General features: G+C 40.4%; 1 protein-coding gene across 1 annotated transcript in view; it reads right to left on the reverse strand.

Moving 5' to 3' along the window:
- The window catches only part of MACO1 (macoilin 1), a 78,777-nt gene that overhangs the window by 41,567 nt on the left and 20,584 nt on the right, over positions 1-16,626 (reverse strand). The window contains exons 2-6 of the mRNA XM_055139124.1: positions 16,192-16,333; positions 12,708-12,834; positions 7,572-7,695; positions 3,671-3,849; positions 962-1,463 (exon numbers count right to left, since the gene is read on the reverse strand). Coding sequence (XP_054995099.1) covers positions 962-1,463; positions 3,671-3,849; positions 7,572-7,695; positions 12,708-12,834; positions 16,192-16,333 — 1,074 coding nt within the window. The remainder of the gene's footprint in view (positions 1-961; positions 1,464-3,670; positions 3,850-7,571; positions 7,696-12,707; positions 12,835-16,191; positions 16,334-16,626) is intronic.

The raw sequence follows: 16,626 nt of genomic DNA on the forward strand, positions 1-16,626 counted from the left end.
ATCTTAAGACATATCTATGAGATTGTGTCATAAGACCCAGACTTGTGCTGGACAGAGAATATGGGTTTGCCTAACATGCAGCTAATTCTGTTCCAACCATAGCATTACATATGATACCCAAAGCACTGCCGGAAGTGATCCATGAAACAACAAAATTAACTCTAAGCCAGTCAAGTGATATGTAATGATATTCTTTCAAGTTAAAAATGAGAAAAGGAACATTTGTGATGAAAATACATGTCTAACACTGCATGGATAACATCATGCATAACAGGCATAACGCCGACCAAAAATTTTTAAGAAAGAGATTACCTCTTTTTTTTTCTTTTGTTTGTTGTTTTTGGACCACACTGGCTCTGCTCAGGGCTTATGCCTAAGCTCAGGAGACCATATACGGTGTAGGAGGTCGAATTCAGGTTTGCTGCTTAAAAGGCAAGCACCCTACCAGCAGTACTCACTCTCTAACCTCAAGATATTATTTTTCAAACCTACCATTTCCAGAGTTATTTGGGGGAATTTATTAACATTTTTCAAAAAAATGAAAACAGATGCACACACTCACAAGGTCTGGACAACTTTCTCTACCACCCACTTCCTTTGTATCTGTCTGATAAGAGACATGAATAGGACACAATTTATTTTCAAATCCATGCCAAAAGAAGAGGACAGGCTAAAGAAACACCTCTCTCAATAGCACTAGAAAAATCAAGTTACACGTAAATCTGTGAATATGAAGTATCACCTCTTAGAACACTGGAAAGAATTGAAGTCAATGCTTCAAGATAACAGCACAAGGTAGACAACAACCCCATAAGAAGTAACATTAAAATGTCAGGACCCAAAGAATTATCAGTCATAGTATCTAATCACAAAGGATCCTACAGTCCCCTAGGGAAGTATTTGCTTTACAAAACTGAAGTCACTTGGAAGGTGTTGGTAAAGACAAAGCATGCATACTTACCTTACCAATGCATCTGGTTTGCTTAGCTGGTTATTAGGAATACAGTTTTCCATTAAGTCCTTGTGTGCACTTGGGCTCTTGCTAGTGCATTTCTGCTTCTTCTCATTTTTACTAGATGAGGAAGGAATGCTCCCATTTGTGGCGCTGTGACTTCGAGGTGAGGAGTTTACAACTCCACTGGCATTTTTGTAATTTTTTGAAGAAGCAGTGCATGAGTCCTCTTTCAAGAGATTTTCTGTACTTCCCACAAGATCATTATTTAATCTTTTACTATTTATATGGTTTTCCATATACTCAATTTCTTGTATTTTAGAGTCTACTGGTTGTAGAATATTGTTGTTATTTATTCCAAGGTTATGTTTTTTGGCATCCTTGTCCTTTTCTTTCCCTTTTTCTCGATATTCTATCTCTGGCAAAGTTGTAGAGAGTTTTTTATTGGCTGGGATACCTCCATTGTGGTGTATAAGGATTGAAGACTCCATATCAGGTAATCCTTTGGCAGCTACAATACCAAAAACAAGCCAACAAACAAAAAATCCACACCGGAATATTTAAATGTACAAAAACAGAGTAAATGAATTTAACAAATTGTCACATTGATATGCAAACTCACTTAAAAACAGAAATTATACATTATTTCAAACTTCAATAAATAAATCAAAATAAATTTGAGAAACTACACATTTAGAAAATTGCTATCATTTATAAGGACCAAGTTATTAAAATTTTAACCTTAAAAATAAAATAGGAAGCTCAGGGTTCAGGGATGCATGCTTTACATGGCTAAGGCCCATGTCTGATCTCTGGTACCCTGCAGGTCCCCTGACCAGGATGGAGTGTGGTGTGTGGTCCTGGAGGCTTCCAGGCACCACTGGGTGGGACTTACATAGCCTCAGGCCCTCTGAGCACTAATGAGGGGGCCCCCGCAAAAAAGAGGATTTTATAATTTATTCATACTTCACATACCCATCAAATAAACTTTGTCTATCACTTCAGTGAGAAGACACAGGCAGGATATACTCCTGAGAGGCCATGTTTCAAAAGATACCTCGACTGGGGGGTGGAGAGAGTACAGCAGATAAGGTGCTTGCCTTGGCTGCAGCTGACCTGGATTTAATCACCATGACCACATATGATCCTCTAAGCCCTGCCAGGGGAGATCCCAGAGTACATAACCCGGAATAAGCCCTGAGCACCATTGAGTGTCGCCACTCCTCGCCATGCCAAAAAGAAAAGAAAAGCAAAACTGTTGGGACTGGAGAGATAGTATAGCAGCAGACAGTGTGCTTGCCTTGCACACATCTAACCCAGGTTTAATCTCCAGCACCCATATAGTTCCCCAAGGCCACCAGAAATGATCCCAGAGTGCAGAGCCAGGTGTAAGCTCTGAGCACAGCCAGGTGTGGCTTAAAGACAAAAAAACAAAACCAAAAAAAAAAGCGTGGATTCACAAATTGTTAAAACTTTACTAAGAGGTTAAACAAAAGAGGAGTGATACTGGATGTAGGCTATCTCTCCTTTGTTGGCTCTGGTGTTAAGAAAATTAATATAGGGGGCCGGAGATAGCACAGTGGGTAGGGTGTTTGCCTTGCATGCGGCCGACCCAGGTTCGATCCCCGGCATCCCATATGGTCCCCCAAGCACCGCCAGGAGTAATTCCTGAGTGCAAAGCCAGGACTAACCCCTGAGCATCGCTGGGTGTGACCCAAAAAGCAAAAAAAAAAAAAAAAAAAAAAAGAAAAAGAAAATTAATATAGGGGTTGAAGAGATAGAAGGGAGGAAAGGCTCTTGCCATGCACGCAGCCAACCCCAGTTCATAAATGATTCCCCCAAGCACTGCCAGGAGTGATCCCTGAGCACAGAATCAGGAGTAAGTAATGAGTACCACTAGGTGTGTCCCCCCCACCCCAAAAGAAACAAAAAGAAAAAGAAATTTATACCATTTGCTGTCATTTATAAAGATTCTCTTTGTATCAGATCTACACAATTTATCAAAAATCAAATATATTTCAATATAAGTCTATTCAAATAGAAGAGATATTCTGTGTCAATTAGAGATTAAGATTATTCAAAATTCAACTAAAAACATAGTTCAAAGTTCCAACTCAAACCTAGCAAAACATGTCTAAAATAATTTTGACTAATAAAACAATTATAGAATTGTTTCCATATCACAAGCTTATTTATGCCTTGGCTCTTGGCTTGCTAAAATTACAAACTCACATATATATAGTTTTGTTAGCTGAAAAATGTTTTAAAATGTTATAAAAAATATTAAAATGAGCCATAAAACATAAACATATTTAAAAACACATGGTCTTCAGATAGTACGTAGAAAACATCACCCATAGTTGATATAAACTTGAATGAAACAGGGGCTGGAGAGATAGGACAGCAAGGAGGGTGCTTGCCTTGCATACAGTCAACCAGGGTTCAATCCCCCAGCATCCCACATGATGCTTCAAACACCACAAGGAATAATTCCTGAGTGCAAAGCGAGGAGAAAACCACTGAGCATCACCAGATATGTTCCAAAAACAAAATTTAAAAAATCACAATCAAACAAAGCAGTTCTCCTAAATGGCTAAAGAAAGAAAAAGAAAAGAAGAAAATCTAGCAACTTTTTAAAGATCTAGCAACTTTTCTGGAAAAAAAGTTCTACTGAGAGACAGTATCTATTGAGATGACAGTGTTAGAGTAAAGACCTACCTTCCTCAGCCTCCTTTTCTTGTTTCTGCAGCATCTGTTGCTCTGGTGGAAGGGCCTGTTGAAGAAGCTGCATGTAAAATTCATTCTCTTTTTGCACTTCCTTTTGTTTCCTTAACCGCATTTTGTAGCTTACATAACTTTTGAAGCCAAAGCCCAAAGTCACCACAGGGTACCCAATACTAAAAAAAAGATAATCTAATTAGTAACTACCAACTTGAAAACATATACAACAAAAGCACAAGGACACCTATGACTGAAACAAAATTTAATTCTAGATGATTATTGCAGTTGAACATTAAGTCGACTCATACTGTATTGGTATCTGCTGTGGAAATCAAGAGGAACATGCACACAGAACAAACTCCTAGGGAACAGCAGGACTGCTGGACTGTAAGAGGACACCACAGCTACTACCAGGTACAGCGGCTACTGTGTTACATTAACATTACATCATCCTAGGCATTAGAGTTTAGGCATCTGCTTATGGTTTGGGTTTGGTCTTTCTCTGGTTCCAGGGAATGAACCCAGGACCTCACAGATACAAAGAATGTGCTCTACTGCTGAAAAACATCCCTAATTCCAAGGCTTTTGATAGAAGCAGAGAGAAGACTTTTAGAGGGACAGTCACAATCAATATTGTAAGTGTTAAGCAGCAAAGGATTTCATCTAATTTTTAATACTAGAAGGCAGGATAAATTTTTTTCTTTTTGGGTCACACCCAGCGATGCCCGAGGGTTACTCCTGGCTTTGCACTCAGGAATTACTTCTGGCAGTGCTTGGGGGAGCATATGGGATACCGGGGATCAAACCCCGGTCGGCCTCGTGCAAGGCAAACGCCCTACCTGCTGTACTATTGCTCCGGCCCCAGAAGACAGGATCAAATTTAGGTGACTAACTTTATCTTCTTGCTGTCTAAGGCATACTATCACCAGCTATTCCTGAAAAATGTTTGTAAACATTGTCATACGTAAATGCAAGAATAATGTAAATATCTGCTACCATTAGTGCATCAAATTAAAACAGCTTTCCTTACAACTCCAATCTCTAGGTTAAAATATTGATATATTTTTATTCAATTCATCAGTAACTCTAATATAGTTTTAAAGCCTCTGAAAACACTATCTATACTCTTAATTACATTAACATTAAAATATATCAATTGTGATTAGTCTAAATGTAGCTGAACTATAATTTTAAATGGTTTTAGTGATCAGCTTACTCAATTCTACTGTTTGTGATAAGAATTAAAAATGGTTTTGTTTTGGGGCCACACTCAGCAATGCTCAGGGGTTATTCTTTGTTCGGTGGTTAGCGATCATATGGTGCTCTGGAAACCATATGGGGTGCTGCGGATTGAACCTTGGTTGGCCACATGCAAGGCAAGCAACTGACCCATACTTCTCTTTCTGCCCCAGAATTTTAACTATTTTAGGGGGTAAAGGATGTGGCTCCAGTAGTAGTGTGCACGCCTCAAAAATGTATGAGGTTCCAGGTTCTAGCCACAGCAAAATATTAATAATAAATACTATTTTACTTGATTCCCATTTATCTGGTTTTTACCATACATTTTAGCAAAGATTATGTATTAAAAAATTCATAGTTCAGGGAAAGGAGTTAAGTTTTGCAATAGCTGACCCCAGTGCAAGGGGTCAGATCCTAGGCCATACCAGACTCTAGGCATACGGTCCCCACGCACCCTCAAGTGTCAGGTGCACCAGCAAAAGCCAGGCATAGAACCTGGTCACTACCAGGTGTGGCCCCCAAACCATAATAATAATAATTAATAAAAATTTACATATCAAGGCCTAGTAAACCCTGAGCACCATAGGGTGTGGCCCCCTCAAAATAGACAAAAAAATTTGTTTGCAAGTGGCAATTTCCACAACAAGTATCAAAAAGAATTAACTCATTTTAAAAACTGTTTCAGAGGAAGAGCCAAGATAATAATACAGCAGGTGGGCTGCTTGTCTTGCACAAGCCAACCCTGGGTGGATCCCCAGCACCACGTATGGCCCTGAGTCCACCAGGAGTGATCCCTAAGCGCAGAGCCAGGAATAAGTCTGAGTACTATGGGGTGTGCTCCACACCTCCCCCCCCCACTCCATCACAAAAACAAAGAAGTACAGGGCTTAAGGCATTTGCCTTGCATGCCCCTGAGTACAGAGACAGGAGTAAACCCTGAGCGAGCCAGGTGTGGCCCAAAAACCAAAAGAGCAAACTACAAAAACAAAACATGTTTCAGGACCAGAGAAATAGTTCAATAGCTGAGCATATGCTTTGCATGCAGGAGACCCTGGGTCAGTCCCTGGCACACCACATGGTCCCCGGAGCACCACCAAGAGCTGGAAGTATCCCTTAAACACAGCCAGGTGTGGCACCAAAATCCTTAAAAAATATATATATAAAACTATGGTGTCAGAGAGATAATAATGTGAATAAGACACTTATCTGGCCTGGGTTTGGTCCTTGGCATCTCATATGGTCCCTGGAGCACCACCAGGAGTGATCCCTGTGCATAAAGCCAGGAATAACCCCTGAATACTGCCAGGTATGGCCCCAAAATCAATAAATAAAACTAACGTTTAAAAAATTTGGGGGCTGGAGCAATAGCACAGCAGGTAGGGCGTTTGCCTTGCACGCGGCCGACCCGGGTTCTAATCCCAGCATCCCATATGGTCCTCTGAGCACCGCCAGGGGTAATTCCTGAGTGAAGAGCCAGGAGTAACCCTTGTGCATCGCCAGGTGTGACCCAGAAACCAAAAAAAAAAAAAATTAATTAATTATTGGGGCTGGAGCGATAGCACAGTGGGTAGGGCATTTTCCTTGCACGTGGGAGACCCAGGTTCGATCCCCAGCAACCCATATGGTCCCCTGAGCACAGCCAGGAGTAATTCCTGAGTGCAAAGCCAGGAGTAACCTCTGTGCATCGCCAAGTGTGATCCCCCCCAAAAAAGGTAATTATTAAGGTTAAATAATATCTTATATCATTTATATTTCACAGGGAGACTTAACATTTCTTTTAAAATTAATAACTCTTGGAATTAGGCTAAGAAAATTCTAATTTTACCAAAGCTTATGAAATTGATGTACATTTCACTAAGACTTTTAAGAATCACTATGTGATTATAATAAAAGCATGTAGTATTTATCAGACACTTATGTGTTTAGCATTGTACTACACACTTCTCAATTCATCTTTCCCACAACTAAACCAGACAGGTCTCAAATATTACAGGTATGAGAACTACAATTTAGAAAAAGTAACATGCCCAAGCCAACAGAGAATTTAAGAGACAGCTCCAAAATTCAAACACTCATCTTTCTGCAAAGAAAATGCATGCTCCTTGGCTTGGAAGCTGGTCTCACATGCTGGGGAAAAAGGCAGCTCAGACAGAGAAGGGGACACCAAGTAAAATGTGGTTGGAGATCCTGAGTAGGAAAGGAGATGCGTGCTGAAAGTAGACCAGAGACTGAACATAATGGCCACTCAATACCCCTATTGCAAACCACAACACCCAGTTGGAGAGAGAGAGACCAAAAGGGAATACCCTGCCACAGAGGCAGGGTGGGGTTGGGGGGGAGATGGGATTGGGAGGTGGGAGGAATACTGGGTTTATTGGTGGTGGAGAATGGGCACTGGTGGAGGGATGTGTTTGCGAACATTGTATGAGGGAAAAAAAAGCTCAAAAATGTGTGAATCTGTATCTGTACCCTCATGGTGATTCACTAATTAAAGAGTAAAATTAAAATTAAAAAAAAAAGAAAGAAAATGCATGCTCTTTACTACCATATTATGTTCTTTTCTGGGTTCGTATCAAATCTCTTATAAAAATAAAGTTACAATTCAACTTACCTCTACACTGAAAATGAATTACAGATCAAGAATACGTATAATACTCACCAATGAGCAGCAAATGGACGACAAAGGTCTACATGAAAATTTTTGAGATCTTTAAATCTAATTGCTGCTTCGATATAAACAAAGAGTATCCAGAGGGACACTGTAGGCAAACAGACTCCCCTTTCTGTGGGAAGGAGCAGAGAGACAAGCATCAATGACACACTAACATAACAGATGGGTTATTTGGGAGACTGGTTTGACTACAGGAACTTTCATTAAGACTTTCAAACTAATTTTTTAGGGGGCCACACCCAGCAACACTCCAGGATTACTCTAAGCTCTGCACTCAGGAATTACTTTTGGCAGGGCTCAGGCAACCATATGGCATGCCAAGGATCAAACTCAGGTCAGTGTGTGCAAGGCAAGTGCCCTACCCACTATACTATCTCTCCAGCCCAAGACTTTCCAACAAATTCAAAAGCAATCTGATCCAAACTGAAAGCTTTTATATGACATTAAGGTACCGTGGCACCATAGACAAAAATATATGACATACTCGCAGAAAATATTCAGAATATATGTAAAAGGAATCAGCACTAGCATACAAGAAGCTCCTACAAATGAATAAAAAGCAACTGAAGAAAATAATTTGCAGATCATGAAAGAAAAATCATAGATGTCTATAAAACATTTAGAAGCTCAACTTCATAGTGACTGGAGAGATACAAACTTTAAAACCAAGACTCCCTCCCTCCCTCCCTCCCCTCCCCCCTTCTTTCAGTACTTCTTTCTCCTCCTTCCCCCCTCCCACCCCCCTCCCTTTTTTTCTGTTTTTGAGCCACACCCGGTGGTGTTCAGGACTTATTCCTGGCTCTGTGCTCAGGGATCAATTCTGGTGGGTTTGGGTAACATTTGGGACACCGGGGATTAAACTTGGGTAGTCGGAAATTAAACTTGGATCGACCACCTGCAAATCAAATGCCCTACCCCCGCTGTACTATCACTCTGGTCCTATTTTGTTCTCTTTTTAAAAATGGTTCTGGGGATTAAATTCAGAGCCTCATGATACTAGTTAAGCGTACTACCACTGAACCACATTCCCTAACCTAAGGCTCCATTTTCAACTTGTCAGATAAGTTAAAAGATAAGGTAAAAATTTAAAGGATAGGGGCCAATTCTGTTTCAACCCCTGGCACCACATATGATCCCCAAAAGTGCTGCAAAGAGTGGCCCCTGAGCACATTAGGAGTAAGCCCTGAGCACCAATAGGTGTGGCCCCATAACTCCACTCCCCCCCAAATTTACAAAGAAGTAATACAGTCAAGTTATTCCCATGCTTGGCAATAAAATTAATTGGGACAATTTTGTGAGACTGTAAAATGTAAGCAAGTTATAAAAGACAAGGAAAGAAATATCAAAGTACCTGAGTTCTAAATGACTTTTTGATAATGATCTCTGGGATGAAACAAAAGAAAAATCATAAAATATAATAAAGTGAGGAAGTCCATCTTTAAAGTCACTTTATTAAACAGTAAAGTCAGGCCCAGAGATACACAAACTGAGTGCATATTAAGACAGTCTGCTTCTGAGGTCAGAAAGGTAGTACAGGGATTAATCCACTTGCCTTGCACATGGCCCCAGGCTCTATACCAGGCACCACTTATGACCCCCTGAGTACTGCCAGGAGAGATCTTTCAGCCTAGAACCAGGAATCAGAAGTAAAACCTGAGCACAGCCTGGAGTGTCCCATCCTTCCCTCTACCCCACCAAAAACAAACAAACAAACAAACAACAACAAAAAACCTGAGCCTGCTTCTAAGGAGAACCTAAGTAGCTTTAAGGTAAGAAAACAGGAAGATCTAATGAATGCAACCATTCTTACATAACATACAAAAACAAACAACAATGAAAAAGATATTTTTACAATGTAGACAAACAAAAAGCAAACCACAGAATCATGCATTTTCAAAATCTCAAAATGTATTTTTTTCAAACATTAGTATTAGTAACACCTATTTCCTACAATATTTTCTAAATTTATAATTTAATAAGCACATTACAGAAAAACTGGGAAAAATTAAATTTCTATACTTATCAAGAAAACCAAACTAAACTTTTGTCAAACACTAATAGTCATGTTGTACATACAGTTTGCATCATTTTTACCCTGCTTCACAGCAAGGTAAAAAAATAAAAAGTTAAGACAAGGGCTGGAAATATAGTACAGAGTGTAAAGCCAATCTGGGCTCAATTCTGGGAACCCCATATACTACCCCAAGCACCACCAGGAGCACAGGAAATGGAGTAAGCCGTGAGTAAAGTTAGGCATGGCTCCCCCCAAAAAATTTTAAGACAAAATAAGTTTTGTTCTGTGGCAACTCATATTTCCATTTTCTATTTCATTTTAAAGAAGAATAACTTTAACAACTAGAAATCAATCCCAAGTTATATAAATTACACTCATATTTGGTGAGCCCAGTAAGAATGCAATTATTTTTGAGTAGTAATCATCTCAAATTAAAACATATTTCACAACTGAGCTATTCCAACATGCATTTCTGAGCTTAAGTCTAAAGAGAAGCCAGAATCATTTATGACATTAGCTTCATTACTGTTCACTGAACTCATTTCCAAAAGATTCTATTAATAGCACAAGCAGTTTTCTCTCAACTACTAAGACGTTATTAAAGTAATTTATGGGATCATCACAGTTCATCAGAGTCATGGATTATCTAGGTTGGAAGTCTCTCATACATTATTTAAATTATTCCATCTTTATACTGGAATAAGATAAGAAACAAACCTAAAGAGAATAAGAAGTGTAAATGGCAACTCACTAGAAACTACGGTCCAGGAAAAGGAGTTACAAGTAAAAACTGAAATATGTTGAATTGGAGATACAGTAGTGGGTAAGATGGGTAAGTGGGTCTCTTGCCTTATATACAGCAGACTTGGGTTCAATCTCTAGAACTGCATATGGTGTCATCAATCCCACCATGAGCTCAGATCCCTGAGCATAGAGCCAGGAATAAACCCTGAGCATGATCAGTTGTGCCCCCCAAACAAAACAAAAACTGAGATAGAAAGAATTACTAATTAGAGAAAAGCAGACTCCTTAGTCCATCATGCTAACTTACAAATAAAGTCAGAGGGGGCCGAAGACACAGTACAGTGGGTTACAGTGCTTGCCTTGTACAAGTCTGATTGGGGTTTGGTCCCCAGTACCACAACATACCACATATAGTGCCCCATGCCCACCAAGAGTGATCCCTCGACATAGAGCCAAGAGTAAGCACAGCCAGGTGTGCCCCCTCCAAAGAAGTAGGGACAGATATGAGAAAGACCCAAAAAAAAAATCTAGTTTATAGAAGACACTTTAACAGATTTGATTTGTGTTTCCTACATAGGCTAATATCATCCTCTTACACTACAACTGGGCCTAAGAATCAAATTCCATACAACTATGACATTCTGGGAATGAGTACTACCTATCTATGCATCCCACATTCTGGCTTTCACTGGCTGAAGCTATAAAAATATCTCATCTCAGGGCAGAGAGGGAGTACAAAGGCTAAGAAATTTGTTACGGAGCGTGACTGTGGGCATAAACCTGACTCAAATCCTGGCACCACCAAGAGCCCGCAGGCAACAACCAGGTATGGTCCCTGAGCACAAAGTCAGGAGTGGCCTGTGAGCACAGAGTCAAATGTGCTCCCAGCTCCCAAAAGGATCCCGTCTGTTTGAAATGGCAGAACCAAGGCTCTACAGAGAAGGGAGGTGACTGTGCAACTCTACTCTAGTCAGAACACACCTGAATTAGCACATTTTGGTTAAAAGAACTATTTAAACATCTGGTTAACCGTCATTAAGAATTAGGGATATCTGGGCTGGAGCAATAGCACAGCGGGTAGGGCGTTTTTGTCTTGCACGTGGCCGACCCAGGTTCGATTCCCAGCATCCCAAATGGTCCCCTGAGCACTGCCAGGAGTAATTCCTGAGTGCAGAGCCAGGAGTAGCCCCTGTGCATCACCAGGTGTGACGCAAAAAAAAAAAAAAAGAATGAGGGATATCTGAAACAACACAGTTTAACAGGCTGAGTGCATGTGCTGCATGGAGGGTTCCAGGTTCGGGACCTGATGTTTCTTCTGAGCGCCACTGAACAGTTAGGAGTAGAGCCTGAGCACTGCTGGGTGTGGACCAAAAACAAAAAGCAAAAAACAAAAAAACAAAAAAGGCCGAACAAAAACTAGATGGTCAAAAAGTTCAAAATAGGGGCTGGAGTGATAGCACAGCGGGTAGGGCGTTTGTCTTGCACGTGGCTGACCCGGGTTCAAGTCCCAGCATCCCATATGGTCCCCTGAGCACCACCAGGGGTGATTCCTGAGTGCATGAGCCAGGAGTGACCCCTGTGCATTACTGGGTGTGACCCAAAAAGCAAAAAAAAAAAAGTTAAAAATAACATATAAGGAAAAGCTGAGAAACTGAGATATTCTGCTAAATACGACTTCAGAGCCTATGACAGTATCTTTAAATTGCTAAATTATTAACATGGATTAGAGATCATCTCATTCCATGTATTTCAATGCAGGAGCCACAGGTTTGCTTCAGAAAATAGTATACAGAGCCCTTCAAATTTTAGATGTTCTTCTGGAGGAAGCCTATTAAACCCACTGAAAGATCAGTGAACTCCAAAAACAGACATGTGGGGTCAAAAGCTTAAGAAGAAAAATGCTGGCACTGCAGGAAGAACTTTCTATTTTAGCTGCCCCAAAGGAACAGTAGTAAGTTCCCTGTCACTGTAGGTTTTCCATAGAGAGAAAAATCACCATTCCCTAGGGATGCTATGGAAATTCTTGTACCAAATAAGGATTCAACTAAAGACCTTGGACATTCCTTTCAATGCTGAAAGTCCATGAATATTTTTCCTATTTGGCACATGACTAGCTTCAAAGATTACCTAAACAGAAATTACCTCAACAACCCCTCACCCTCAAAATAGGCATCTTCATAATGACAGTTGCTAACTGAAATATTTAAAAATGAAATATCAAAGTATAAATGCTCAGATTCTAAATTCATCATTGAAAAGTACATTTTAAAGATACTATGTTATAATCTAGTTTGAAAAGAAATTATGACAGTAAAAAGGTTTTCATCTAAGATTTCCATACATCTTAAGAAACCGTTAAAACTTACCTGTGTGCCATACGTACTGAACCCATACATATGTGCTAGCAGCAAAAAAAAGCCATTGTATGGGAATGAACAGCAGACAAATTATATTCGATGTGAATGCTACACAAACAAAAAATACTGAGAAGGCCTAAAGGGGGGAAAAACACACCTTAGAACTTGTTAATTTCAAACAGATTATTAAAAGCAAGCTAAACAAATCCTCTAAAACATGAGACATAGTAACTACAAAGCACATAAAAACAGGCTATCTAAAATATTTAAAATCAACCATGTAAAAAGTAATTAATTTGTTAATTTAATGTTGACTAGTACTACTTATGGCTTCAACTCAAAAAAACCTAGACCAGATTGAGGTTGGTTCACAATGAAATTATTTGAACTCCATAGGTTGAATACCTAAAAGAACTAGGATGCTAAAACACAAGACTCTTCTATCAGAAAACATTTCTAAAGAGCCTCATTCTTAAAGGACAGACTGTTCAAGTACAGATGAATCACTCTATGAGTAACAATTCTAATAATGTTAATAATTTTAATAATGGAATCTTCCTCTAAATACACTGCTACTAACAATTATCAATAAAACATAAGTTTGAAACCATATTTTCAAAGCACAGATTTGCTATCACAAAAACACCGGGTCAGGCCAGAGCGACAGTACAGCAGGTAGACATTTGCTTTGCTTTTTGGCCATGTTGCTTTGCATGCGGCCGACCTAGGTTTAATCCTGGCATAGTCTCCCAAGCACACCAGGAGTAATTCCTGAGAGCACAGTCAGGAGTAACCCATGAGTATGACTGGGTGTGACCCAAAAAGCAAAACCAAAACCAAAACCAAAAAAAACCCCACCAGGCCACATTTGCCATAACCAAGGCACCAGCACAGGTTTAAACTGTGGCTACGGAGCAAAACCACACCAAAGCTCATCATGGGAACAAGGTCAGACCTATGATCACTGATCTATGGTTTATCTGTTACTTCTCCAAAATTGTGGATCACTGAGGCTCTAATATCTTTTCAGGAGTCTTCCAAGTCAAAACTCTTTTCATAATATTGCTAATATGTTATCTACCCTTTTTCTTGCTCATTTACTCAAAAATACAGTAGTTTCTAGAAGTTACATAATGTGTGACTGCAATCAAGAGTTCAGAAGTAGGTGAGAATCCAGTTGTCTTTCATTAAGTTATACCTTTGAAAGATTTTCAAAAATGTAGCTAGTCTTCTAATCATTGTTTTAAGTTATTTTTCTCTTTAAAAAAGTTATCTGAGGGGCCGGAGTAATAGTACAGTGGGTAGGGCATTTGCCTTGCATACAGCTGACCCGGGTTCAATCCCCGACATCCCATATGGTCCCCCAAGCATTGCCAGGAGTAGTTCCTGAGTTCAGAGCCAGGAGTAACCCCTGAGCATCGCTGAGTGTGACCCAAAAAGGAAAAAAAAAGTTATCTGAAGGCGGGGCTGGAGCGATAGCACAGTGGGTAGGGCGTTTGCTTTGCACACGGCTGACCTGGGTTCGATTCCCAGCATCTCATATGGTCCCCTGAGCACCGCCAGGAGTAGTTCCTGAGTGCAGAGCCAGGAGTGACCTCTGTGCATTGCCAAGTGTGACCCAAAAAGAAAAAAAAAGTTATCTGAAGGCCTACAAGACAGCTCAAAAGGCCAGGGCACATGTTTTGCATGAAGAAACTCCAAGTTCAATCCTCAGCACTGTGTGACACCCCACCCCTCTAAGCACTCTGCGTACAGTCCTGATGACCCACAAGCACCTCCAGGATAACCCTATTAACATCTGGCCTGCCAGGTTTGAGTACTGAGTCTTCAGATCTACACTGGGTGAAGCGTCACTGGGCTCTCTGAATACTATTTAGGAAACCTGTCCCCTGCAAAATGTGATTTGCAGGGCTGGGGAGGGAGCTCAATGGTAGAGGGAGGACACATGCCTCACTAGGCTAGGTGTGATCTCTGACACACATATACACATACAGAAAAGAAATAGAAAAAGGAATTTGTACTAACAGGCAGTAAGTTTGCTATGGCTATTTGGAGTATGATTTCTCTGAAGGAGTACTTAGACCTGGGTCCACTCCTAATGACACTTTACAACCAGACCAGGAGGCCACCAGGGCCACAACTGGTAGAGCTTGGGGCCCTCCAGGGCTATATCCAGCAGTGCCAGGAGGTGGGGATCATGTAATGCTACAATTTGTTCCAACCCAAATTTGTCTGGGTTCCAATTGGGGAATTTAGTCAGAGATATAGTTTAGCAATACAGCATTTGCCTGTATGTGGAGGGTCAAGGATTCACCCCCTGGCACTACATGCCCTCACCCCCAGCACTGCCAAGTGTGGCCTTAGCAGACCCCAAAGATCACTGGATATGGCCTTAGTGACTCCTAAGTACTGCTAGATTAGCCTGGTGGTCCACAGGGCCTGAGCAGTGCCACAGCCTCTGACCCTTGTATTAAACCACTGGCTCAGTTGACAAGGTGCTGTTGTGGGTGGGCCCTGGTCCACTGAACCCTTCTGGGAGGCCAAATAAATAAAAATAAACATGTCTCTAATTCAAGGATGTGCCCAAGTCTCTAAGCTCTCTCCTTGTTACTGTTATTTCTAAGCAAATTACAATTTTATTTTTTTATTTTATTTATTTATTTTTTTGCTTTTTGGGTCATACCCAGCAATGCACAGGGGTCACTCCTGGCTCATGCACTCAGGAATCACCCCTGGCGGTGCTCAGGGGACCATATGGGATGCTGGGATTTGAACCCGGGTCGGCCGCGTGCAAGGCAAACGCCCTACCTGCTGTGCTATCACTCCAGCCCCGCAAATTACAATTTTAGTTTAATTTCTGATAACTAAATATGAACAGAGATAACTTACATTAAAAAAAAAACCTATGTGGTGACCTCAATTTTTTGAGAGTGTAGAAGGGCCTTAAAACCAAAAAGTTTGAGAGGCTTGAGTGGTAGCACAGTGGGTAGGGCATTTGCCTTGCACGCGGCCGATCCGGGTTTGATTCCCAGCATCCCATATGGTTCCCCGAGCACCGTCAGGAGGAATTCCTGAGTGCAGAGCCAGGAGTAACCCCTGAGCACTGCTGGGTGTGATCCAAAATGGAAAAAACAAAAACAAAACCCAAAAGTTTGAGAAGTACTGTTTAAACTTTAACACAATCACTACACAGGAGAGAAATACTAGAGAGTAGGAGTAGGCAATTATTACTGCTTCTATTTTTCTCTCACTCCCAAAGTCCCTCTCTCTCCTTTTTTCTTGGAAAAGGAGGGAGCACCATGATTTGATTAGTGAATTTAGATAAAATAGCCTTACAGGGAAGTTTCCAGTCACAGACTCTATTAGTTCTACCTAAAACAGTACTCTAAGAATTGCTCATAACAATTAATTTTGGTTTCACTATCAGTTATTGATGCTTTTCTAAGAATGGTAACAAAATCCATTGTATTTAAAAAAATATTAATAAACATACCAGTCCCTGGTATCTGAAGGAATCATAGACGCTTCTGATGAAAAGCCAGAATGGCCACAGGTATTCAAATCTGAACTCCAGAACAAAATCTGCCAGGAGGACAAGTGCCCATACCACCAGGAATTTCAGGTATAAAAATGTACTGGAAAATACAAAAATAAAGAATTAAAGGTCACTCATGAAGAACTGGAAAAAGAAGGTACTATTTCAAAGGTTTCTACTTAAATGAGAAAGAAAATATTTTCATTAATCTGCAGAAAATAAATGGAGAGAAAGGTCAAAAAAGATGCTGTCATTACCATCTACATAAGAAATGTTTTGGTGTTTATTCTGAGACCCAAAACTATCTAGACCAGGACTAAAAATGCCTTTAAAATGAACAGGGTGGGGGGAGAGTAATAGAGAAAATTTAAATCTCACCATATTTAAAAATGT

Source organism: Sorex araneus, chromosome 5, assembly GCF_027595985.1.
Source record: "Sorex araneus isolate mSorAra2 chromosome 5, mSorAra2.pri, whole genome shotgun sequence".
Lineage (NCBI taxonomy): Eukaryota > Metazoa > Chordata > Mammalia > Eulipotyphla > Soricidae > Sorex > Sorex araneus.